The sequence below is a fragment of the Scyliorhinus canicula genome, chromosome 10, assembly GCF_902713615.1.
Source record: "Scyliorhinus canicula chromosome 10, sScyCan1.1, whole genome shotgun sequence".
Taxonomy (NCBI): Eukaryota; Metazoa; Chordata; class Chondrichthyes; order Carcharhiniformes; family Scyliorhinidae; genus Scyliorhinus; species Scyliorhinus canicula.
The window spans coordinates 65004416-65030567 of record NC_052155.1 but is presented as its reverse complement, the minus strand read 5'-3'; the positions used below and the strand labels follow the sequence as shown (position 1 = coordinate 65030567).

The following is a 26152-nucleotide window of genomic DNA, read 5'->3' as shown; positions in this document are numbered from 1 at the left end:
GACTTTGGTTTGTCCTGCCCTTCGGAAAATAGTGGTTTGGTTTCCCACAGTTTAAACAGCGTTTGCCTCTTGCAGGGCAGTTTTTTAAAAAATGGGCGGTGCCGCAGTTCGCACACGTCATGACATCGGCGTCATGACGCTCAGTGCATCGTTGTGCATGCGTGGTGCGGTTCTCGGACGTCTGCACCTGCGCAGTGTGGTTTTCGGCCGCTTCGTGTTCCCGATCGCATTACGCATGTGTCGGGCCCCGGGAAGAGCGTGCAAAATGGCCGCTTTTGTCAATGTGGAGGCACTGCATCCGGGAGATGGCCTGAACACTCTCCACCTCGTGGGAGGCTTGTTTTTCACTTTCTGCCGTTTTGTACTGTGAGTAGCGATTTTTAGAGTGCTCATGTACAGTACAATTTCAATCGCGACTGGCAGGGTCACGTGGTTGATTTTCAACAATTGTTCTCGCAGAGGATCAGAGTGGACTCCAAAAACTATTTGGTCTCTGATCATGGAGTTAGTGATATCACCGAAGTTGCAGGATTGTGCTAGCAGTCTAAGGTTAGTTAGATAGCAGTTGAAGGATTCGTCTTTACCTTGCATCATCTGCTTGAAGATGTAGCGCTCGAAGATTTCGTTGCTGTCCACCTCGCAGTGGCTATCGAATTTGTCCAGGATGGTTTGGGACTTTGTTTTGTCCTGCCCTTCGGAAAAGTGAATGGAGTTTAAGATCTCTATCGCATGGTCACCCGCAGTGGTGAATAGAAGAGCTATCTTCCGAGAATCGGTCGCGGAATTGAGGTCGGATGCTTCCACGTATAGTTGAAATTTCTGCTTGAATGATCGCCAGTTGGCACTAAGATTTCTAGTGGTCCTGAGCTGATGAGGAGCCTGAATCTTGTCCATTGTGCCTGTATTCAGTAGCTGGTTGTCACGGATCTTGCAGAGTTGAACTAAATAGATTGAACAGTCACTCCTGGTATCATATTCTGTTATGCTGCTTCAGATAACACAGGCTGCTACCTGATGCTCCCGACTCTGAAATGAGTTCAACGTGTTTATTGAACTATTAGCACAGTTCTCAAATGAGTTTGACTCTCTGCTAATCTAACTGTAGTGACTCAGTCTAACTGTACCAGCTTGCTCTAAGCCACGTGCTGGGGTGTGATGCTGCTGATCAACCCTGTCTAACTCTCTGGATGTCTGTCTGTGGAAAGAGGCAGGGTGTGAGTGCCTCATCCCTTTTATAGTGTTTATGTCATGCCCCCTTGTGGTGATGCCACCTCTGAGTGTCCTGACTGGCCATTGGTTTTGTCCTATTCTGAGTGTTCATTGGTTGCATGTTTGCATATCATGACACAGAGGATGAAAGAATGCAAGGGGTTACTGTGAGGAATAGATGTGACATTGCAATAAGATTAGGGTGAGTGACTGTAGTGCTGGTCAATCAGGTTCATGATGAGGTGCCTGAGCAGTGAGATATAGGAGGAGCCCAGGGAAGGTAATGTAAGGACGTTTGCACTAGAATGTGGAATTCCAATCACCTTTCCTTCCCTGATTGGGTCATTAGATCTTTTACAGCACTGTCTCCACGCGGGGGGCGGTTTAGCTCACTTGGCTAGATAGCTGGTTCACAATGCAGAGCAAGACCGGCAGCATGGGTTCAATTCTTATACCGGCTGAGGTTATTCATGAAGGCCCCGCCTTCTCAACCTTGTCCCTCGCCTGAGGTGTGATGATCCTTGGGTTACATCAACACCACTCAGCTCTCCCCCTCAACAGGGAAAGCAGCCTATGGCCATCTGGGACTATGGCGACTTTGCTGTACCTTATCCAAGAGTGAGACACTGAGGTGCGATTCAGTGGGACAATACGGGGCAGCACGGAAGCATAGTGGTTAGCACAGCTCCAGGGTCCCAGGTTCGATTCCCGGCTTGGGTCACTGCCTGTGCGGAGTCTGCACGTTTTCCCCGTGTGTGCGTGGGTTTCCTCCGGGTGCTCCGGTTTCCTCCCACAGTTCAAAGATGTGCAGATTAGGTGGATGGGCCATGCTAAATTGCCCTTTGTGTCCAAAATTTCCCTGAGTGGGGCAGCATGGTGGCGCAGTGGGTTAGCCCTGCAGCCTCACAGCGCCGAGGTCCCAGGTTCGATCCCGGCTCTGGGTCACTGTCTGTGTGGAGTTTGCACATTCTCCCGTGTTTGCGTGGGTTTCGCCCCCACAACCCAAAGATGTGCAGGCTAGGTGGATTGGCCACACTAAATTGCCCCTTAATTGGAAAAAATTAATTGGGTACTCTAAATTTTAAAAAAAAGAAAAAAAAGAAAAAAAAAATTGCCCTGAGTCTTGGGTGGGCTACTGGGTTATGGGGATAGGGCGGGGGTGTGGGCTTGGGTAGGGTGCTCTTTCCAAGAGCCGGTGCAGACCCGATGGGCCGAATGTCCTCCTTCTGCACTGTGAATCCTTTAGTCTAGTACAGAGTCCTGTTTTGGGCATGTTTAGTACCGAGGAAGATCCCATGATTCAATGGCACTTTGCCAGTTGTTTTTGGCCTTAGCAGGGAACACCCATTGAGGCCACATTCCATCATTTCCTACTCTGACAAGCTACGCTTACCAGTACAAAAATTGTACTCCTGGATCAGAGTGCCATTTTTACAGGCTGCCCTGATCTTTCAACCCCCCTCAGTGACCCCATCATGGGCTCCTAAAGCACCGCCCTCACGCCATGTCTTATGGGCAAGGCATGCCGGGCCCAACTCCTGGCATGGGCAACCTGGAACCTTGGTACTGCCACCCAGGCACCCTGGCAGTGCCTGGGTGGCACTGTCAGATTGCCCAGGTGGAAGTGCCACGGTTCCATGCTGGTAATGCCAAGACATCTGGGTGCCAATGAGTGCCAGGGTACCACCCTGCCCAGAGCTCAATCACCCGGGGGTCTTTAATGGTTTGGAAAAAAACCCATAATGTGCCGTTCCGCCTAGTCCACGTTTGTGCAGTTCAGTGCTAAACGGCACCCTGGTAAGGTCGCGCAGGCCCTTAGGTCCTCGGCGTCAGGCTCATTTAAATATCCTAATCTGGATCTTGCCCTCGTTCAGATTGTGATATCTTGCAAGATTAGACATCTCAAGCATCGCGAATCATGTGAACGGTATAGAACATTACAGCGCAGTACGGGCCCTTCGGCCCTCGATGTTGCGCCGACCTGTGAAACCATCTGAAGCCTATCTGACCTACACTATTCCATTTTCATCCATATGTCTATCCAGTGACCACTAAAATGCCCTTAAAGTTAGCGAGTCTACTACTGTTACAGGCAGGGCGTTCCACACCCCTACTACTCTCTGAGTAAAGAAACTGCCTCTGACATCTGTCCTATATCTACTACCCCTCAATTTAAAGCTATGTCCCCTCATGTTGGTCATCACCATCCGAGGAAAGAGACTCTCACTGTCCACCCTATCTAACCCTCTGACTATCTTATATGTCTCTATTAAGTCACCTCTCAGCCTTCTCCTCTCTAACGAAAACAACCTCAAGTCCCTGAGCCTTTCCTCGTAAGACCTTCCCTCCATACCAGGCAACATCCTACTAAATCTCCTCTGAACCCTTTCCAAAGCTTCCACATCCTTCCTATAATGTGGTGACCAGAACTGCATGCAGTACTCCAGGAGTGGCCGCACCAGAGTTATGTACAGCTGCAGCATGACCTTGTGGCTCCGAAACTCAATCCCCCTACTGATAAAGGATAGCACACCATATGCCTTCTTAACAGCCCTATTAACCTGGGTGGCAACTTTCAGGGATTTATGTACCTGGATGTCGAGATCTCTCTGTTCATCTACACTACCAAGAATCTTGCCATTAGCCCAGTACTCTGCATTCCTGTTACTCCTTCCAAAGTGAACCACCTCACACTTTTCCGCATTAAACTCCATCTGCCACCTCTCAGCCCAGCTCTGCAGCTTATCTATGTCCCTCTGTATCCTATAACATCCTTCAGCACTATCCACAACTCCACCGACCTTCGTGTCATCTGCAAATTTACTAACCCATCCTTCTACACCCTCTTCCAGGTCATTTATAAAAATGACAAACAGCAGTGGCCCCAAAACAGATCCTTGCGGTACACCACTAGTAACTGAACTCCAGGATGAACATTTGCCATCAACCACCACCCTCTGTCTTCTTTCAGCTATCCAATTACTGATCCAAACCGCTAAATCACCTTCAATCCCATACTTCCTTATTTTCTGCAATAGCCTACCGTGTGGAACCTTATCAAACGCCTTACTGAAATCCATATACACCACATCAACTGCTTTACCCTCATCCACCTGTTTGGTCACCTTCTCAAAAAACTCAATAAGGTTTGTGAGGCATGACCTACCCTTCACAAAACCGTGTTGACTATCGCTAATCAACTTGTTCTTTTCAAGATGATTATAAACCCTATCTCTTATAACCTTTTCCAACATTTTACCCACAACCGAAGTAAGGCTCACAGGTCTATAATTACCAGGGTTGTCTCTACTCCCCTTCTTGAACAAGGGGACAACATTTGCTATCCTCCAGTCTTCCGGCACTATTCCTGTCGACAAAGCCCGACATAAAGATCAAGGACAAAGGCTCTGCAATCTCCTCCCTGGCTTCCCAGAGAATCCTAGGGTAAATCCCATCTGGCCCAGGGGACTTATCTATGTTTACACTTTCCAAAATTGCTAACACCTCCTCCTTGTGAACCTCAATTCCATCTAGCCTGGTCGACTGAACCTGAGTATTCTCCTCGACAACATTGTCTTTCTCCAGTGTAAACACTGACGAAAAATATCCATTTAACGCTTCCCCTATCTCCTCTGATTCCACACACAACTTTCCACTACTATCCTTGATTGGCCCTAATCTTACTCTAGTCATTCTTTTGTTCCTGATATACCTATAGAAAGCCTTAGGGTTTTCCTTGATCCTATCCGCCAACGTCCTTTCGTGTCCTCTCCTCGCTCTTCTTAACTCTCCCTTTAGGTCCTTCCTGGCTAACATGTAACTCTCAAGTGCCCTAACTGAGCCTTCATGTCTCATCCTAACATAAGCCTTCTTCTTCCTCTTGACAAGTGCTTCAACTTCCTTAGTAAACCACGGTTCCCTTGCTCGACAACTTCCTCCCTGCCTGACAGGTACATGCTTATCAAGGACACGCAGTAGCTGTTCCTTGAAGAAGCTCCACATGTCGATTGTACCCATCCCGTGCAGTTTCCTTCCCCATCCTATACATCCTAAATCTTGCCGAATAGCATCATAATTGCCTTTCCCCCAGCTATAATTCTTGCCTTGCGGTATATACCTATCCCTGCCCATTGCTAAAGTAAACATAACCGAATTGTGATCACTATCACCAAAGTGCTCACCTACATCTAAATCTAACACCTGGCCGGGTTCATTACCCAGTACCAAATCCAATGTGGTCTCGCCCCTTGTTAGCCTGTCTACATACTGTGTCAGAAAACCCTCCTGCACACACTGCACAAAAACTGACTATGTTTCTATGTTTCTATCTATAGTACAAGAACTATAGTATTTCCAGTCAATATCTCGTATCTCGTGAGATTCAAGGGCCTCGTCGCTTCACCAAGTCGGCCACAACGAGGCCGATAAACCATGTCCTGTCTGTCTGTTTCCCAGCTGCTGGCTCAGTTCCGGCACTTCTGGGATGCTTCCATTTTGATCCTTGCAGCATCCCTTTAAATAGCGGAATAGAGAGGGACTGTAGCAAGTCATCATCACGTCTGCCTGATCGAATTGATTGGGAAACCTGGAAGTTAGATGCAAACGATTTGACAGATTTATAAAGCCACAGATTAACTTGCTGTTGAACTTCTGGTTTCCTGACACACTTGCGCGCAAGCTGGAACTTAACATTCATCCTGGAATGTGTAGTTCACATAATGCTGAAACCAAAATACAAAACCTAAAATCTGTGCTTGGTGTCAAAGGTTTTAATGGAAATTACGAGGTGGAGTAACTTGATTTTAAAATAGATTAATTTGGAGGCCATTGAACAGCATATTACTTACCAAAAACACTCAAAATGCTTTGCAAGAGCTTGATTAAATAGTGAGCATTTCAATGTCAATCGGGTGACTCACTGATTCTCTTCAGAGTAAAAATGCTTTTTGATCTGAGTGCGTTGAATTGTATCTCAAAGTTCATCCAAGTGCACTGCTCAGGTCTAGGCTAGCTTTCCGTGATCCTGCCAGCCTTCCATTGTTGCCCTTTGTAGTCAGTTGTTCAGAGGAGTCTTTACATCTCAAAGTTTAGTATTGGTGAAAGGAATGCCTTTCCTCACTGCTGACAGAAGATTATTCCAGCTCAACCTCAGTGTGGTGTCAGTGCCATATGCTAAATAGCAAGACGATGATTGGATGATCCATCTTGGCCTCCTCCTGCAGTATACATCGTCATCAATGCCAGATCTCAGCCAATTTTATTCACATAATGTGTTGTTCGGAAACGGTGGTGCAGTGGTTAGCACTGCTGCCTCACAGTGCCAGAGACCCCATTTCGATTCTGGCCTTGGGTGGCTGTGAAGTTTGCACCTTCTCCCCGTATCTGTGTGCGCTTCCTCCGGGTGCTCCAGTTTCCTCCCACAGTCCAAAGATGTGCAGGTTACAGGGAAGGGTTGGGGCCGTGGACCTGGGTGGGGTGCTCTTTCAGAGGATCGGTGCAGACTCTATGGGCCGAATGGCCGCCTTCTGCACTATAGGGATTCTATGGATACAGCTGAACACTGGATACAGCATATCTGTGGGCCCCAATAACATCTACAGCAGCAATAAAGATTTGTACTTCAGCACTAGCCTTGCCTCTAGCCAGGACGATTCGTTACAGCTATTCACTCACACTGCTCAACAAAATTGTAAAATTGCCCAATTGTGTCCTTATCTATAAAAAGCAGAACAAATACAGTCTGACCATTTACCACCCCATCAGTCTGCTTTCAATCATCAGTAAAGTGATGGAACGAATGATCAGCAATGCTAAAAAGAAGCACTTACATAACAATAACGTGTTCACCGATGCTCAGCGTGGGTTCCACAAGAGCTACATGACTCCAGAACCTATTAAAAGAGAAATGGATTCTGGAGGTGAAGTGAGATGACTGTCCTTGACATCGTTCAACACATGACCAAGGTGCAGTATTAAGGAGTAAATTGTAGTCATTGGAAATCAGGGAGAGAATTCTCCACTGACTGGTGTCATACCATGCACAATATTTAATGACATTGCCATCATCCAAATCCCAATGAACAACTTCCTGGTGAAATCATCATTGACCAGACATATTCACAGAGAATCACAGAATCCCTGTGATGCAGAAGGAGGCCACTGAGCCCATTGAGTCCGCACCAACCCTCTGAAAGAGAACATCACCTAGACCCAATCCCCACTCTATCCCTGAAACCCCACCTAACCTTGGAAGGGAGAATTTAGCATGGCCAATCCACCTAACCTGCACATCTTTGGACTGTGGGAGGAGACCCGAGCACCCGGAGGAAACCCACGCAGACACACAGGGAGAAAGTGCAAACTCCGCACAGACAGTGACCCAAGGCCGGAATTGCACCTGAGTCCCTGGCGCTGTGAGGTAGCAGTGCTAACACTGTACCACCCTGCGCCAACCTCATAAATAGTGTGGCTACAAGAGCAAGTCAGAGACTGGGTCTTCTGTGGAGAATAACTCACTCCTGACTCTCCAAAGCCTGCCCACCATCTGCAAGGCATAGGTCAGGAATATGATAGAATGGATGGATAAGTGCCTGGATAAATGCAGCTCCAAAAACACTCCAAAAGCTCAACACCATCTAAAACAATGCAGCCTGCCTGATTAGCATCCCATCTACCAACTCAAAACAATCACTCCATCCACTCATGATGCAATTTGGGTTCAGGGTGCAGCGTCTACAAGAGAGACTGGAGAGATGTGCTGAAATATCTTCAAAAGCACCTTCCAAACACTGGGGAGGGGGGCGATTCTCCAATATGGAGCTCAAATGTTCGCGCCGTCGCGTTTCTCGATGGCGCGAACCGGGCCCGGGAACGACTGATTCTGGCCCCCAAAGCACGGGAGCAATTCATGCTGCTCCAGCCTCCTTTGGCGCTGCGCCAACCCGCGCATGCGCGTGGGAATTCTTTAGTGTGCCGGCCACGACTCAACATGGTGTCGGTGTTCAGGGGCCAGGCGTGTCAGAGAGTAGGCCCGGGGGGCGTGGGGAGGGGCCGGCCCGCCGAACAGTGGGCCCCGATCGTGGGCCAGGCTCCATCGGAGGCGTGGGGCTCGGAGAATCGCCCCCTGTGACTTCCAAACCTAGAAGGACAAATGCAGCTGCATGGGAACACTACAAATTCCCAAGTTACCCTCCAAGTCACACACCACCCTTTACTTGGAAATCTATCTCGATTCTTTATTGTTGGATAGAAATTCGAGAACTACCTCAGTTTCAACACTGTGAGAGGAGCTTTACCACATGGATTGCAAACGTTCCAGGAAACAACTTACCACGAAATTCTAACAGGTAATTAAGAATGGGTATTGAATGCTGGCCTTACCATCGACATTGACATCCCATTAATGAATGGATAGTTTTTAGAAATTCAATCAAATGGGTTTTATTTCCATCTTATCCCTTTAAGGACATTCGGGCATTCCGAAGTCCTTGCTTTCTCTAAATCCTGTCATGTTAATAACAATATTTAAAAAGACTGATTTATTTTGTAGTTAAAGGATCGGCATATTTGGCTAGCTGAGTTCAATGTTGGATTTTTACTGTTTGTTTAGATTGCTGACTTTGGACTGTCAAAATGGCGCCGTTTGACAATGAGTAAATCATCAGGCTTTAAATCTCCCACAGCAGGAGGGACAGTGATCTACATGGCTCCAGAGCAGTATGAGCCGAACAAAGCAAAGCGTGCAGATGTAAAACATGACATGTACAGGTAGAGTTGGATGGTTTCTTAACGCTTCAAGAATTGAATAAAATAATTAATTTGAATTGGTTTCTCATTATTACCTCTTGCTTATGACTGACACATCATGAAATTTGATGCACTTTTGTTCTCCAAACAAAAAAGGATTTTGCCATGCACCTAATATTAGTCTAGCAATGTGGTGATTAATTATAGTTTAATACGCCCATCTTCTGAGTTCTGAAACATCTTGGGCGGGATTCTCCATGAACCAGGGGGTGGGCCGCACCGGCGCCGAGGAGTGGCGTGAACCACTCCAGCATCGGGCCGCCCCGAAGGTGCAGAATCCTCCGCACCTTCAGGGGCTAGGTCGGCGCTGGAGTGTTTGGCGCCACGCCAACCGGTGCCGAAGGGCCTGCACCGGCTGGCGCATGCGCGGGAGAGCCAGCGTGTGCTGGCGTGAACCCAGCGCATGCGCAGGGGGGTTCTTCTCTGCACCGGCCATGGCGGACCGTTACAGTGGCCAGTGCGGAGGGAAAGAGTGCCCCCACGGCACAGGCCCGCCCGCGGATTGGTGGGCCCCGATTGCAGGCCAGTCCACCTTGGGAGCACCCCTCGGGGCCAGATCCCCCCGCAGAGCCACGTCCTGCCGGTAAGGATCTGGTCTAATTTACGCCGGCGGGAGCGGCTGAAAATGGGCGGCCGCTCGGCCCATCGCGGGCCGGAGAATCGCCGGGGGGCAGCCGGTGTCGGGGTGGCAGGGCAGGCTCTCCCCCCCCCCCCCCCACCCCGGCGATTCTCTGACCCAGCGGGGGGGTTGGAGAATCACACCCCTATTTTCTTTTAAAGAATCTGCTGGTACATGATTAGAAAGCAAACATTGGGCGTGATTTACTGGCCATGTACCGGCGGAATTGAAACAGGCTGCGGCTGGTAGATCCTGGGAGTGGCCACTCCCAGGAATCCCGACGGCCATTACACCTCGTGAGATCTTGCATGACATTGCGATCTGGGTCCCAACTACAATGGGCGGGTCCCAGACTCGCAGAGGTAAGTGAGTTTCAAAACTCACTTACCTCTGCTGACGCCAGATTGAACCAGCTCACGGGATCTATCAGCCTCACCAAGGAGACCCCAGCTGGGCACTGGTACCCCAAAGGAATGGCACTGTGGGGGAGGGTGGAGGGATGGGGAGCTGTGGTCTCCCAGGTAATCGGAGGCCACTGGGTAGTTAGATAGCAAGGTCGGAAACAACCCACCGATTCCCGGTGAGAATGGACCCTTTTTTTTTCATCTGATACTCCTTTTATTTTTATAAATTTAGCATGCCCAATTCATTTTTTCCAATTAAGGGGCAATTTATCGTGGCCAGTACACCTACCCTGCACACCTTTGGGTTGTGGGGGCAAAACCCAGGCAAACACAGGGAGAATGTGCAAACTCCACACAGACATTGTTTTTAATTTGCTATTCCAATCTTTGGGTGCGATTCTACCCAAGGAGAACAAAGTTATCCATTGAGCATGTTTATCCGCGAGTTTCCCGGCGTGCGCAGTGCCGGGAACACATGGCTATTTAACTTGTGTTACTTAAAGGAACTGAATGGGAAACGTACATCCGAGGCCACACATAGTGCTGTTTTGTACAGTGGGGAGTTGTGCTCGCCAGAACGCCCCAGTGTATTGAAGAGGCCCCCAAAATGGTTTTCCCCCCCCACCCATCCCCCTGCCCCTCCCACCACCCAGCCTGAATGTACTAGGGGAGGGGGAGGTCCCCAGTACACCCAGCCCTGATCACACGGCGCAAGAAATGCCAGCTTGACACCTTGGCTGTGCCAACCTGGCATGCTGACCGTGCCCATGCCAGCTGGCATTGCCATCTGAGCATCTTGGCAGTGCCAGGCTGGCACACAGGTGGTTTTACCCAGCTACCAGGCTGGCAGTTCCAAGATACCCAGGTGGCACCAGCAGTGCCTGGGCACCACCCTGCCCAAAGGGCATGCAGCTGGGAGCCTCCGATCCCCTGGGAGACCCCCACGAATGCCGTTACGTCTGGCCCTCGTTTTGGGGACCAGTGCTCAACGGCACTAGTCTGAGGCTTCCGAGGAGAAGGGGATGAATCCCAAAGTCTCAGGGACTCAGGAATCTGCCATTAAAGTGAGGCCTTGCTCTAATATACAGATTTGCCAAAGATTGGGTGGGATTTACAGCAGGATCCAACATGATCTCGCGAGGCATGGCAAGCCAAGGTTGATCCCGGGAGTGGGGTCTCCCGGCTTTCATTGGCCACGCTGCGCCATGACAAGCTGCTTTACTGGCGCAGCTTGGCCATTGGATCGCACCCCTTATGTTTGTGATACAGGGAATTGCTTATGAGCTATTTGTCACAACTTTAATTCATCCAACTGTCCCTCGCTCAACGTACAGGAAAAGGTGGGGGAAGGGTTGAAACCTTGAAAATTGAATCCAGCTTCAACCCACCACATGCTCATTCAGGCCATCATTTCAGCCCGTTTAAACCAGGCAGAAACTGTGACCCACTGAGTTCAGCAGCACCACAATTTATCAATGTCAAGCCATGAGCTGGTGCATACTGCTCACTGCTTAGCAGCAGAATCATGGTGAAAAGAGGTCAGAGTAAATCTTTGAAATGCCTTTCTCTTTCTCTGTGGACCTTGCAAGCAAGAGTGTGCCCTTCCGACCCTTCAAGCCGTGCTTATCCTCCTCTCACCCTGATCATGAGGAAATTGGCAGCCATGTCTACAAAGACTATGAGGAAATCCAGTCATCCTCAATCAACAGCCAAACTCACCTCCTCACCGTAACTGTTAGTGACCGTTCCAAAAGCTGCAATGTCCTGCAGATAAATTCCCATATATGCCCAGTGATCATATGAAGAATCTGAACAAGTGATGAGTCTGGACAAGTGCAAGGTGGAACGCCGGGAAGATTATTTAAATAAGGGCCTGTGATAAAGATCATCATGGTTGCCTCATCCCTGACCCTCTTCTTGGTGGTTTGCCTGCTGCTGGATCCACATGCAGCATTCCAAACCACTCCCCCCCTCCCCCCTTGTAATAGCAAGGTCACAGTTGATATTGTGTCACTGTATTGAAAGATGAATCTGTTTGGATATCTGTTATATGGTAAAATGTTCTGAGTTCCATCATCCCCATCATCTCGGCCATTCACACACAACGTTCCAACCTGTTTGAATATGGGCCATGTCAGGTCAGTGAGTTCCACAGTGCAGCACAATGTCCCCGTTATGGATGTTCAATGCAACTGGCACCATTTTGTGCCATGCAATTCATGAATTTAATTTCCTCATAAGTACTACACTTTTTTTTGGTCTGTTATCTACAGGGAAGGCAGTGGGGCAGTTGAGGAAGTTGAATACGGGAATAAGGCCAGCAGGATGCTCGCACACCCGCTTAGGAAATGAGAGGCGGCAAGGGAGATAGGAAGAGTTAAGGATAGAGGGTGGAACACGGTCTTGGACCCAGCAGGGGTGAATGGGGTGTTCAAGGAATTTTATAGTCAGCTGTACGAGTCAGAACCGCAAGCTGGGGTGGAGGGGATGAGGCAGTTTTTGGAAGGACTGGAGTTTCCGAGGCTGGAGCAAGGGTTGGTGGAGAGTCTGGGAGCCCCGATCGTGCACTTTGAAGTTGTGGAGGGATTGGAGGTTATGCAGTCGGGCAAGGCCCCGGGGCCAACGGGTACCCAGTGGAATTCTACATGACGTTTTCTGGGGTGCTGCGGGGCCCTTGCTGGTCAGAGCGTTCAATGAGGCTAGGGAGAGAGGTGTCCCCCCCCCCCCCCCCCCCCCCCGTCCCCCCCGTCCCCCCCCCCCCCCCCCAACCAAACAATGTCACAGGCTTCGATTTCCCTGATTCTTAAGCGGGAGAAGGACCCAGAACAGTACAGGTCAATCTCCCTTTTGAATGTAGACACCAAATTGCTGGCCAGGATTTTGGCTTCGAGAATAGAAGATTATGTCCCAAAGGCTCTTGAATGTTATCATGATGCCTTCCGAGGGTAGGGAGGTGGAGGTAGTGGTCGCTATGGGCATGGAAAAGGCCTTCGACCGGTTGGAGTGGAATTATTTGTGGGTGGTTTGGGTTTGGGCAGGGCTTTGTAGACTGGGTCCAGTTGTTGTACCAGGCACCGGTGGCGAGTGTGCGGACGAACCGAGTGAGCTTGGATTATTTTAGACTGTACCGAGGGACGAGGCAGGGATGTCCACTCTCTCCATTGCTGTTTGCCTTGGCTATGGAGCCGTTGGCATTAGCGCTGAGAGCATCAAAGGACTGGAATGGGTTAGTCCTGGGGGCGGAGGAGGAGGGGGGGGGGAGGGGTGGGGGGGGAGAGCACAGGGTCTCGTTATATGCGGACGACCTACTCCTGTATATTTTTGACCCGTTATAGGTTACAGGAGAGATTTTGCCGATCCTAGGGAAATTTGGCCGGTTCTCGGGGTATAAATTGAATATGGGTAAGAGTGAGGTCTTTGTCATCCAGGCAAGGGGACAGGAGAGGAGACTGGGGGTGATGCCGTTTAAACTGGTAGGAGGGAGTTTTTGATACTTGGGAATTCAGATGGCATGGGGCTGGGATCAGTTACATAAATTAAATCTGACCCAGTTTATTGAGCAAATATAGGAGGACTTCCTTACCCAGCTCATCCTCCCACTTACGCTTTACCTCCCCTATCTGGGTTCCCTCCCACTCCATGAGCTCTTTATAAATTTCCAAGACCTTCCCCTCCCACACTCCAGTTTTCGAAACTACCGTGTCCTGTATCCCCTGGGTCGGTAGAAGCGGAAAGGTCGCAACCTGCCTTTGTACAAAGTCCCTTACCTGCAGATAGTGAAACCCATTCCCTCCCGGCAGTTCGAACTCCTCCTCCAAACATGGAAAGCTCCCATCAATAAACAGGTCCCCCAGCCTCTCAATCCTCGCTCTCTGCCATCTCCAAAACCCTCCACCTGGCCTCCCCAGCACAAACCGGTGGTTCCCACAAATTGGAGCCCACACTGACTCTTCCTCCACTGCCCCAAACCCTCAGAGCTGCAATTACCACCCGGCTTGTGGAGTACCGAGCCAGAGAGAATGGCAGAGTTGCCATTATGCTTCACAGCTCCAGGGTCCCAGGTTCGATTCCCGGCTGGGTAACTGTCTGTTTGGAGTCTGCACGTCCTCCCCGTGTGTGCGTGGGTTTCCTCCGGGTGCTCCGGTTTCCTCCCACAGTCCAAAGATGTGCGGGTTAGGTGGATTGGCCATGCTAAATTGCCCGTAGTGTCCTAAAAAGTAAGATTGGGGGGGGGGGGGGGGGTTGTTGGGTTACGGGTATAGGGTGGATACGTGGGTTTGAGTAGGGTGATCATTGCTCGGCACAACATCGAGGGCCGAAGGGCCTGTTCTGTGCTGTACTGTTCTATGTTCTATACTGCCCCTACATTATAATGCCCCTATACTTGTGCCCCTACATGATGCTGCCTCCACTCGCTCCCACATCGACCCCTCCTCCACTACCCATTTCCTGATCAGGGCTATATTTGCCACCCAGTAATAGTTCCTAAAATTCGATATGGCCAGGACCCCACCTCTCGGCCCCGCTCCAACAGCACCTTCCTTACTCGTGGGGTTTTACCCATCTATACAAACCCAGAGATCACCGCATTGAGTCTCTTAAAAAAAAAACCTTTGGGATAGAAATAGGGAGACACTGGAAAATAAACAAAAATCTCAGGAGAACTGTCATCTTTACGGTTTGTACCCTCCCCGCTAGTGACAGCGGGAGCATGTCCAGCCATGTTGTTAACCCATACCCCCGACTTTGGGGGCTCCGAGTCTCTCCACGGCAATAAGATCTGTCTCCGGGCTACCAAGGAGGCAAAGGCCAAAATGTCAGCTACTCTCACCCCTTGGACTCCCAGGTCTTCCGACACTCCAAAAATCGCCACCTCTGGATTCAGTGCCACCCTTGTTTTTAGTACCGTGGACATGACATTGACAAATCCCTGCCAGAATCCCCAAAGCTTCGGACATGCCCAAAATATGTGGACACCGCCCACATCTGTCCTCCACCCCTTAAAAAGACCTGCTCATCCACGCCACCATCATGTGTGCCTGATGAACCATCTTAAATTCTATCAGGCTGAGCCTGGCACATGATGAGGACATGTTGAGTCTGCTCAGAGCAGGCGTGCTCAGCAAGCGGAAGAGGGCGGTTTAGGGAACTGTGGGTGTAAGCCATGTTGGCTGAGTATCGTTGTTGGCTGGGGGTTGTTATTTACTGAGTTATGTTTATATTTGTAACTGTTGTCGTAAAATCATAAATGCCTCAATAAAATGTTTTTTTTTAAATAAGTGCCGCACTTTTTGGAAGAATTCTGTATTGTAATTTGTTTCCTTTGATAAGGTGAGACGTTCAAAAGTTATGCTTTTCAGAAATCTATTTTAAATTGATTATTTTTAACTGTGTTATGTGCCAGAACTTTCTGATCTGCTATAATTGCTCAGGTGCTCAGAGTGAAAGTTAAAATGTGTATGAAAGAATCTGTAAGTTATGGCATAACGCTCCTTGCATAGTTGTAACTATTTTTGTACCAGCCAAAGGTTGATTAGTCCTGTGCAAGGCAGTTTTACAGGCTTATTAAACACATATAATGAAAAGAGGTCACTCACCCATTGGCCAGGCGTTAACGTAGAGGACGATAACCTAGAATTGAGAGCTAGATCCTGGCTCACTATTCGCCGGGAATGGTTGAAACAAGGTTCAAACTGTGTACCTTCTGACTCCATCACTAGCTAAAGGCTCACTCTGTAGTAGTGTAGGGATGACTTCTAACATATTGAAGACATCTTGAGGGAAATTTTATCTTCCCGAGGACAGATGGGGCAGGTTTTGTGGGTTTAATTTGATAAGTATGTGAAACACCACCCAAACCTCTCACAAACATACCTGCATCATGTTTAGCCGTGGCAGCTTTGGAGGGGTCTAAGTAACCCGATGAATATAATTGTCATATAATGAGGTTTTGTTCCTCCGCCCTCAGAAGCCAGTCAAAATTAATGGTTTTAGACTGGATTCCCAATACTCAGGAAACCCAGTAGCTGAAGGGAGGTGGAAGTTGCCAGATCCAGTGAGTAAATGCTTCTGTCTCTTCGCGCGATCAGCTGACTTCCCCCTCTCCCTGCCGTCTGCAATGTCTTTTCCCCTCCCCAATGTCTCCTCAGAGATTGACAAACACCCCAGTTCCTTCCTTCTCTCGATATCTCCCTCCTTCCATATCATTTCCCAGATGCCAGGAATCGTTCCCAAAAGTCCCCGGTTGCAGCCCTCTATCACCTGCTTTCCCACCCAGCAGCAGAACAGGATAAGAAAATGGGGCTAGTTTAGCACAGGGCTAAAGAGCTGGCTTTTAAAGCAGACCAAGGCAGGCCAGCAGCAGGGTTCAATTCCCGTACCAGCCTCCCCGAACAGGCGCCGGAATGCGGCGACTAGGGGCTTTTCACAGTAACTTTATTTGAAGCCTACTTGTGACAATAAGCGATTTTCAAATGTTCACAATGTCCTGCGGTCTAATTTGGCAGGACCCCCACACTTCCTACATTTGAGGATTTCCCGACTGCATACTCCCTGTAAATGTTGGGGTCTTTGTGACATCCCATAAACTGTAAAGACGGCAGTTGCAGGTTGCGAGTTCTGTAAGTTCTATAAATGTGGTGTCAGTGGGAACTGCGCTGGCAGAAGTAGATGTTACTGAACCAAATGCAGCCAATTACTCCTATTGAGTGCCGATCCTAAGCAGATATGATGCAGTGATGTATGTCATATACACAACCACTTCACAGAGAGGCAAAAAAAATTGAATGGGGATAAAGAAATCTATGGCAAATTCCTATCCATCTGCCTAAGACTAGCAAGCAAGTCCACAGGACTGCACCAGCTCAATACACCAGCTCAACTGCTCGCAATGTTTAAACACCTTAACCGTTGGATATTGCTGAAAGAAAAGACTGTTGGCAAAGCTTGACGTCTTGTGACACCAAGACAAATGCACGTGTCTCTCATTTCAATATTCATCAACATGTCTGCCGTTTCAATATTCAGGCCTGTACCACCGACCAACCGTAACCTTTATAACTGGAAATATCCTCTTCACTCAAAACTAGTGAACTTCCTGTTTCAAAGGACTAGCATGTGTTATGTACATGTTGCCTGTTTAAATATTTCAATGTGCAGAATCAAAAGTGATTTTGAAGGAATTTATTTGTAAAAAGTATTCTACTGCCTTTGTACGTTTTAAATTGCTTCAAGTAGAGCTCATGCAGAGTTAGCTGTCATCAAAATAATTAGGTTAAATAACATTTTGTGCTTGTTAGTTATTCCAGATAGTTCATAAATCATGTCTGAATATTCTTTCTTCCCTTCATAGCTATTCAATAATAATGTGGGAAGTTCTTTCAAGAAAACAACCATTTGAAGGTCGGTACCATTCAGTTTTGATGTCAAACCTTCAGCTGACTTTACGCTGTATAAATGTCATTGATAAATTCTAATCCATCAATCGTTATCAATATATTTAATTATCGATTTGGGGGGTGGTGAAGAGAAAACCAGGAACTATAGGCCAGTCAGCCTGACATCAGTCATTGGGAAAATGCTGGAAATCATTAGATGTGTCGCAGGACACTTGAAAAAATGTAAATATGATTATGCAGAGTCAGCATGGTTTTATGAAAGGGAAATCATGTTTAACATACCTATTATAGGTTTTTGAGGAAGTAACTGGCAGAAGGAAGAACCAGTACAAACTTTCAGAAGGTATTCATTGAAGTGCCAAAAGATTGTTCCAAAGTATGTGGGCTCATGGGGTTGGCAAAATATGTTAGGACAGTCAAATCTGTGATGCTTGCATCCAATGAACGAATAAAATAGAGAATTGGTTAAAATGCAGTAATCAGAGTAGGAATAAACAGGTCATTTTTAGGATGTCATGCTGTAAACAGTGGAGTGCTGCAAGGGTTAGTGCTGGGAGGAAGTGATTTACAATCCATATTAATAACTTAGATGGAGGGACTGAGTGTAATGTATCCAAGTTTACTGATGACCCAAGGCTAGGTGTGAGGAGACCGGAAAGGATCTGCAAAAGGTGGATAGAAAGTTTAAGTGAATGCTCAAGAAGATAGAGGTGGAATATTTTCTGGGGAAATCTGGGGCAGGATTCTCCGACACCCCCCCCCCCCCCCCCCCGCCGGGTCGGAGAATCCCCAGGTGGCGGCGCAAACCGCGCCCCCGCAGCCCCGGCGCTGACTGCCGTATTCTCCGGCGCCGGTTTTCGGGCGGTGGCGGGGTTCACGCCACGCCGTTCGGGGGCCATTGGCAGCGGCCCCCTGGCTATTCTCTGGGCCCCGATGGGCCAAGCAGCCATCATTTTTTGGCCAGTCCCGCCGGCGTGGATTAGACATGGTCCCACATGGTAGGACCTGGCAGGTATGTCGGCTGTTGCGGTCCTCGGGGAGGTGGGGGGGGGGGGGGGGGGGGCACGGTGGCCTGGCCCACGATCTGGGCCTGCCAATCTGCGAGCGGGCTGTGCCGTGGGGGTACTTCTTCCTTCCGCGCTGGCCCCTGTAGGGCTCCACCATGGCCGACACAGAGAAGACACCCCCCCCCCCTGCGCATGCTCCAGAATACAGCGGCGTTTCTGCGCATGGGCGGGATCACGCCGGCCCGTTGGCACATGCGCAGACTCGGGCAGTACCTTCGGCGCTGGCTCGCATGGCGCCAACCTCTCCGGAGTCCAGCTAGCCCCCGGAAGTGCAGAGAATTCAGCTATTTCCTGTCGGCCAGAGTGGTTTGTGCCGTTTTTGACACCGACATTTTGGTCATCGCGCCAATTGCGGAGAATTCAGCCTCTGAGGTCATTATTTTGATGCAATAGAAAAGCAAAACATATTTGAAATGATGAGAAACTATGAAATGTTGATGTCAGGGGTTTCAAATCTCCTTGTAAATAAAACACAGCAAATTAACCTGATGGTACAACAAGTAATTCGGAAGCCAAATATTACGTTGACCTTTATTATAAGGGGTTGGAGCACAAAAGTTTGGAAATCTTACTCTAATTGTATAAAACTTTGGTGATGCTTCACCTGGACTAGGTACAGTTTTGCTCTCTCTACATAAAGAAGCATGGGTGGGATTCTCTGTTGGTGACACCAAAATTTGGAAGTCGGCCTTGATGTCGAAATCATGGCAGGTATGAGCAAAATCCCAATTCTCCTGTGCCTCGACAGCGGCGTCAATTCGTTCCACACCGCATGTATAGTAAACGGCATTCGCATATCATTAGCAGGCCTGGCCAAGTATTCTCCGGGGTCTCCGTGATGCACTGCCTCCAGCATGGGGAATTCCCTGCGGAAAAGTTCACTTGTGCTTTTAAACATTGGGAAACCGGCCCTGTGGCTGATGAGGAGAGAGAGGAGTCAGGACATGCAGAGATGTGATTGTGGACTGCTGACCTTACACTGGCCAGGCTGGCTGGGGTGAGGGGGAGCGCCCTGCCAGGGAGGGGGGGATGGACGAGGGGGCAAGCCTTGGGCCAGGAGTGTCCTGGCATGGACCGCTACTTCTGCGGCCTGCAAATTAGCTATCTTGCTGCGCACCCCACTGACCAGCCACTTTGGCCGTGGTTCTGCAGAGTGACACCGGCCATATGGGTGTCCTCGCCCCACCACCCCCAAACCAGCCGCTACCCGCTGGCGATACATCTCATAGCCCACCCAGGAGCAACGCCCACAGTAGCTCCTATAGGGATGGGGGAGGAGGTGGGGGTGTGGGGATGGGGAACATGCTGGGGCAGGTCCCACAGTACCAACCGGGGCAACCGTATAGTCCGTTGGACCTGTTTGGGCATGAGGGTACGCACCATGCTAACATGTCGGCCTTTCACGACCTGCAGACATTGGATATTGGAATTCAAGCAGCAATGGTAGCTTTCCTCCTAGTCGCCGCAGCCCTAGGGGGTGTACAAGCTAGAGCTGCTCGAGGAGGAAGAGGAGGCTGCAGCAGCAGAGCCTATCCCAGAGGAACAGGAGGCAGCCAGTGAGAATGGAGAGCTGGCAGCCCACAGGCCGAGGAAGAGGTGCAAATGAGGCACCATATGAGGACTTGTGTGTATCGGCAGCATTGTCATTCGAGGATCTGCTGAACCAGGCATGCCGTCAAAGACTCTGCTTGAACAGGGGGACAGTGCGGCATGTCTGCCAGATTATGACGCACAGCAGGACAATGCGGAGGAAACCCGCTCCTGGTGGCCGTCAAAGTGATGGTCGCCCTAAACTTCTACGCCTTGGGGTCCTTCCAGGTACCGAGTGGAGACCTGTTTGGACTCTCACAAAGCTTGGTGCACAGGGGTTATCCACTACATTTGTGGCTAATGACGCCTATCTGGTGGCCACGGATGGAGGAACCCACTACAACGATGCCCATGCCACGACCAGGGATGTGATCAGGGCGGTGCTCTGGCAACCTGAAGATGTGGTTCAGGTGCCTGGAGTGCTCTGGAGGGGCGACATGCTGGGGGAGGGGGATGAACGTCAGTCCTCATCCGACAAGGAAGATGTGGGGAAGGACGATAATGGACAGGACATGGGGCCTGGCAGGCACAGGAGGCCGCAAAATGTGTGCGCCAGGGCAGAAGCACAAGGGACGCTCTGATCACCTCCGGTTTACCAACTAGGGTGACAGGGGTACGGGCATCACATTCCACCCCCACGCCACCCCTACCCATCCTCCTTGTACCCCCCCTCCCCCCAACACTGATTGCAACCCCCTCTGAGATTCCAACCTGCCTCACTACAGGGTTGGCCACTTCTGGGTTGGCAGTAACAGCGGATCTGGGCCATGGCAGGGAGGACGATGGAACTCGCTCTGCGATGATGGTGCAGTTGGAGGAATTCAACAACGTCTGACTCCTGCCCATGATAGCCCTTTCCACCAACCACTTGGGTGATCCCTGCATGAGAGCTGGCCACTCAGCACATGGTCCTATTGAATCCCTGGGGTGGCAGAGGTGGAGATGGTGGGGGGCAGAGAGGGTGGGATGGGGGTAGGGATGGTGAGTGCTGGCTGAACTGTGGTCCATGGGCCAAGACCACCCACAACGTTCAGCCATTCCCTGCCCTCTGCGGCCAGCCCGGACCAGTCCATCCCTCACACCTAACTGACAGAGCACCAAGGCAGGTTGCAACATTGTGCACAGGTGTTCAATGTGAACAAATATGTACAGGTTTGTGCCTAGCCCCTAACACTCTACTGTGCCCTGCACACATGCCAACTTAGCTGGTGTCTATGTTTCTGGCCTTACGGGCCCTAGCGCTACGTCTAGGTGGATCCCCAGGCAGTACATCAGGAATGGAGGTAGCCTGCTGTGATTCTCGCCCTGTGACCTGGGGCCCTTTGATGGTCGTCTTCTGGGGCAACCGAGCTGTGACCTGAGTCCCCTTTGGCGGCCGCGTTCTGGGGCAACCGTGCCTGGATGGTCCCGGCTGCCATTCAGGTGTCCTAGGGGGCGTGGTGCCTGCCTGTTATGCCCGCTGCCCACTTTCTGCGCCAGGGACAAGAGGAGGGGAGTCAGATACTGTGGTGTTCCAGCACCTGCCCTTGTGAGAGTCTCCCGCAGGGGCCCCATCACCTCCTCCTCCGTTGGAGTGCCCAATGGACCCTGGGCTACTCCTTAGGATGGCGGTGCAAGCGGAGCGAACCCCTAAGACTCCCACTCTAACTGCCGCTGCCTGGAGGCCCACTCTCATCTCGACCTGGATCTCCATGCTCTCGGCCATGGAGCACAGGGAGTTAACCACCTCCATCTGGGCCACATCACCCATTGACTGCGCCACCACCTTCTGGGTCTGTGCCACATCAGCCAGTGAGAGTGTCATTTCCTTCTGGTACATGGTTGCCTATAATATGAAGAAGGAGCCGTGCTCCGAAAACTCGTGTTTGAAACAAACCTGTTGGACTTTAACCTGGTGTTGTAAGACTTCTTACTGTGCCTATAATATGGCAGCCCTGCCTTAGGCCTCGGCCAGCGCCTGCACAGATTGTCCCCAGCGTTGGACATGGTGACCCATGGCCTGAACTTTTGCCTGCAAGGCCTCCACCACAGATGCCACCCGTGCGATGTTGGCCTGACTGCCATGCATGGTCGGGACCACCTCCTGCTCCTGCCTGCAGTGGACTCCTCCAACTACACATGCAGGTGCTGGATGCTCGCTGACGGCCCCTCATTTAGTCCCTGGCTCTGTGACTGCATCTCCACTATCGATGTGGCCACCTGTTCCAGAAGCCCAAAACCCATCTGGACAGCAGTTAGTCCCTGGGGTAGGCTCGTCCTCCGACAGTCTGCCATCTCGGGAGTTCCTACCTCCACCTGCTGTACCGGAGCATGTATGTGGCGCGCACCAGAGTGTGTCACCATCCCTCCACCCACCACCTCCCCCAACACCTGCACCAACACCCAACACCAACCCTACACCCCCTGACCACCACCCCTCCACCCACCCTCCTTCCCCACACACCACTACTCCCGCCCCCAGACGCCTCTTCACTAAAGTGCCCAACCAAGGTGAGTATCTCTGGAATAGTGAAGGGTGTTGGAGACAGCTGTGACGGGAAGTCTGCGTCGTCCCTGGACTCCTGCTCCGGGGTGTCACGGCATGGGGGGCGATGGCTCCCGGACGTGTAGTGTCATTGTCATCACTGGTCGATACCAGGTGTTGTGTTTGGGGTCAGGGGTGGGGGACACTAGAAAGGCCCGCCTCATCATCAACAACAGGGTTGTTTAGCACAGGGCTAAATCGCTGGCTTTGAAAGCAGACCAAGCAGGCCAGCAGCATGGTTCGATTCCCGTGACAGCCTCCCCGAACAGGCGCCGGAATGTGGCGACTAGGGGCTTTTCACAGTAACTTCATTTGAAGCCTACTCGTGACAATAAGCGATTTTCATTTTTCATTTTCATCCCTGCAAGACGCAAGTCAAGATGCATGATTGCATCGCGGCCTGGGGGCGGGAGTAATGGTGTGTGGGAAGGGAGGTGGGTGGAGGGGTGGTGGTGAGGGGGTGCAGGGGTGGTGTTGGGTGTGGGAGCAGGTGTAGGGGCTGGTTTAGCTCAAGGGGCTGGTTTAGCTCACTCAGCTAAATCGCTGGCTTTTAAAGCAGACCAAGCAGGCCAGCAGCACGGTTCGATTCACGTACCAGCCTCCCCGGACAGGCGCCGGAATGTGGCGACTAGGGGCTTTTCACAGTAACTTCATTGAAGCCTACTCGTGACAATAAGCGATTTTCATTTCATTTTCATTTCATTTTCAGGTGTGGGGGAGGTGGTGGTTGGAGGGGTGGTGGTAGGGGTGGTGACACACGTGTCATGGACAACTGCAACTCAGTGGGCATCACTTCCTCATATGATGCCGACCTCCTCCCTGGCGACTGCCCTTTCTTTGGACCCTCCAACCATGCCCAGTGTCCTCTTTTCTGCTGTTGTAGAGGACCACGGGTCCTGCGGACCCCGTCCAGTCTTCTCCCTCTCTCAGCAGTTGTGAGCGGCCTTCTCCTGAAGTGTGGGGGGGAAGCAGAAAACGACAGTGTTAGTCCGACGCATGCTTCCCAGGGGGTGGGTAGCTTCAGAGGCCAGGGCACCTGGCCATGGTGGCCAATTTGGGTGCTGGCATGTGGTGCAGGATGGGGATTTGGCTACCCTCTGGGTGAGGGTGGGGGTGGTTACAGGTGTGTGGGACAGGGGATAGTGCTGGGGGCACAGTGCTGCCTATTCACCCTGGCCACCCTGAGGAGGTCGCGCAGATTCTTTCAGCACTGTTGGCCTGACCTCACAGTTTTTACTACAGCGCTGACAACCTCTGCCACCTGCGCCCTGTCCCGACAGCAACGGCGGCTGGCAGCCCCCTTCCCACCCCAGGATTCAGGGTTGCCCAACTCTCCTCCACGGCATCCATCAGCGTCTCTAGTTCTGCGTTGGTAAACCTTGGTGATGCTCGTCTTGCTGCCAACTTGTTGGCTGGTATGAGTGTATGTGGGGAGCGCAGTATGTATATGCGGCTGCAGCTTGTCAGCCTTCTAAGTGTCAATCCCGAACCAGGTGAATCCGGCACCGTTCCACATTGGAATCGACCTTATTACACGTGGCGCCGGGGCTAGACCCTTAACGGTCGGTGAATTGGTCCAAATGCGGCACCAGTTTTGTTGTCGTGGAAGTCCGTGAATCCTGGCGTAAACACTTAGGACACGATTCTCCGAAACGGAGAGAAACAGCCGACACCGGAGTGAAACCCGCTCCTAGCCCCCCCCCCCCCCACCCCCCGGGGGCTAGGAGCGGCATTGCGCGAATCTCGGGCGCCAGGCCTTGACGCTTGCGTCAAAGCGGCGAGCCGAGAATGACGTATCCGGCGGCGCCTAAGTGACGTCATCCGCGCAGGCGCTGGTTGGAAGGGCAGCACGGTAGCATTGTGGATAGCACAATCGCTTCACAGCTCCAGGGTCCCAGGTTCGATTCCAGCTTGGGTCACTGTCTGTGCGGAGTCTGCACATCCTCCCCGTGCGTGCGTGGGTTTCCTCCGGGTGCTCCGGTTTCCTCCCACCGTCCAAAGATGTGCAAGTTAGGTGGATTGGACATGATAAATTGCCCTTAGTGTCCAAAATTGCCCTTAGTGTTGGGTGAGGTTACTGGGTTATGGGGATAGGGTGGAGGTGTTAACCTTGGGTAGGGTGCTCTTTCCAGGAGCCGTGCAGACTCGATGGGCCGAATGGCCTCTTTCTGCACTGTAAATTCTATGATCTATGATCTATGAACCCGTGCATGCGCAGTTGCCGTCTTCCCCTCCGCTGCCCCGCAAGACATGGCGGCTTGATCTTGCGGGGCGGCGGAGGGAAAAGAGTGCGTCTTTTAGAGAAGCCTTAGAGTCACCTCATGAGCACGCCCGTAGTGCTCGATCCTCCCTCCGCCCCCCACAGGCCCCACACTTACCGGTCGCGCGATGTTCATGCCGGCAGCGACCAGGTGTGGTTGACGCCGGCGTGAACCGGTCGGGTTCGTCAGCCTGCTCGGCCCATCCGGGCCGGAGAATCGCCGGTGGCCGTGAAAAACGGCGAGCGGCATCATGCAAAATGCAACACGCCATTTTGGGGGGGGGGTGGGAGAATCGCGGGGGGTGCCAGGTCGGTGTGTCGTGATTCGCCCGGCCCTCCCACGATTCTCCCACCCTGCGTGGGGAGCCCTTAGTCTCAGGAACAGAGAATTCAGCCGTATATATTTACTTTGGAGGAGGTGCAAAGAAGATTCACCAGACTGATGCCTCAGATGAGATGGTTGTCCTTTGAGGAGAATTGAGTACAATGGTTCTATACATGGAGTTAAGAAGAATGGGAGGTGACCTTTTTTAAACATAGATTCTGAGAGATTTGATCTGGTTGTTGCTGAGTGGTTGCTTCCCCTAGCTGGGGACTTGATTGACATTTCAGTGCAAAACTGAGGGAATGCTGCATTGTTGGAGGTCTTTTTAGATGAGATGTTAAACCGAGGCCCAGGCTGCCCCTTAAATGAATGTAAAAAATATGTAAAATATTTCACCATTATTTGTAGATGAGTTCTCCCAGTGTTCAGGCCAACTTTTATCGCCAAGCCAACACCAGTAAAACAGATTGCGTGAGCATTTAGTCCTTTGCCATTTGTGGATATTACAGTGTGCAAATTGACTGCTGCATTGTACCAGTGATTTAAAGCCATCACATTGGCTGTTCTTTGGGGTTTAGTGCTGTGTATACCACAGGGATCAGAGCTGGGTCCTTTTATTGTTTGTGCTATTTATAAACAATATAGATGGGAGTGTGGGGAGGGGGTGATAAGTAAGATTGGCAGGGTGGCTAATAGTGAAGAAGAAGGTCTCAGATTGTCGGAAGATATGGACCCGTTGGTCAGATGACAGATGGAAGTTGTTCTATTTGTTGTATTCTTTGATGTAGCTGCAAAGTATCAGGTGGATCGTCGAGTTCATATAACATAATAATAATAATAGCATAATGCAAGGGGTTTATTTCAAATAAGCTGCTCAAACAGGATACATTGGTGAACTCCACAAAAGCCTGCAAAATGCTCCGATGATGTCACTGCATAACATGTGACATT

The 26152-nt window shown here is 50.7% G+C and overlaps 1 protein-coding gene across 1 annotated transcript in view; it reads left to right on the top strand.

Moving 5' to 3' along the window:
* ripk2 (receptor-interacting serine-threonine kinase 2) overlaps window positions 1-26152 on the top strand; it is a 97842-nt gene that overhangs the window by 40311 nt on the left and 31379 nt on the right. The window contains exons 4-5 of the mRNA XM_038809099.1: window positions 8819-8976; window positions 17390-17439. Of these exons, the coding sequence (XP_038665027.1) occupies window positions 8819-8976; window positions 17390-17439 (208 nt within the window). The remainder of the gene's footprint in view (window positions 1-8818; window positions 8977-17389; window positions 17440-26152) is intronic.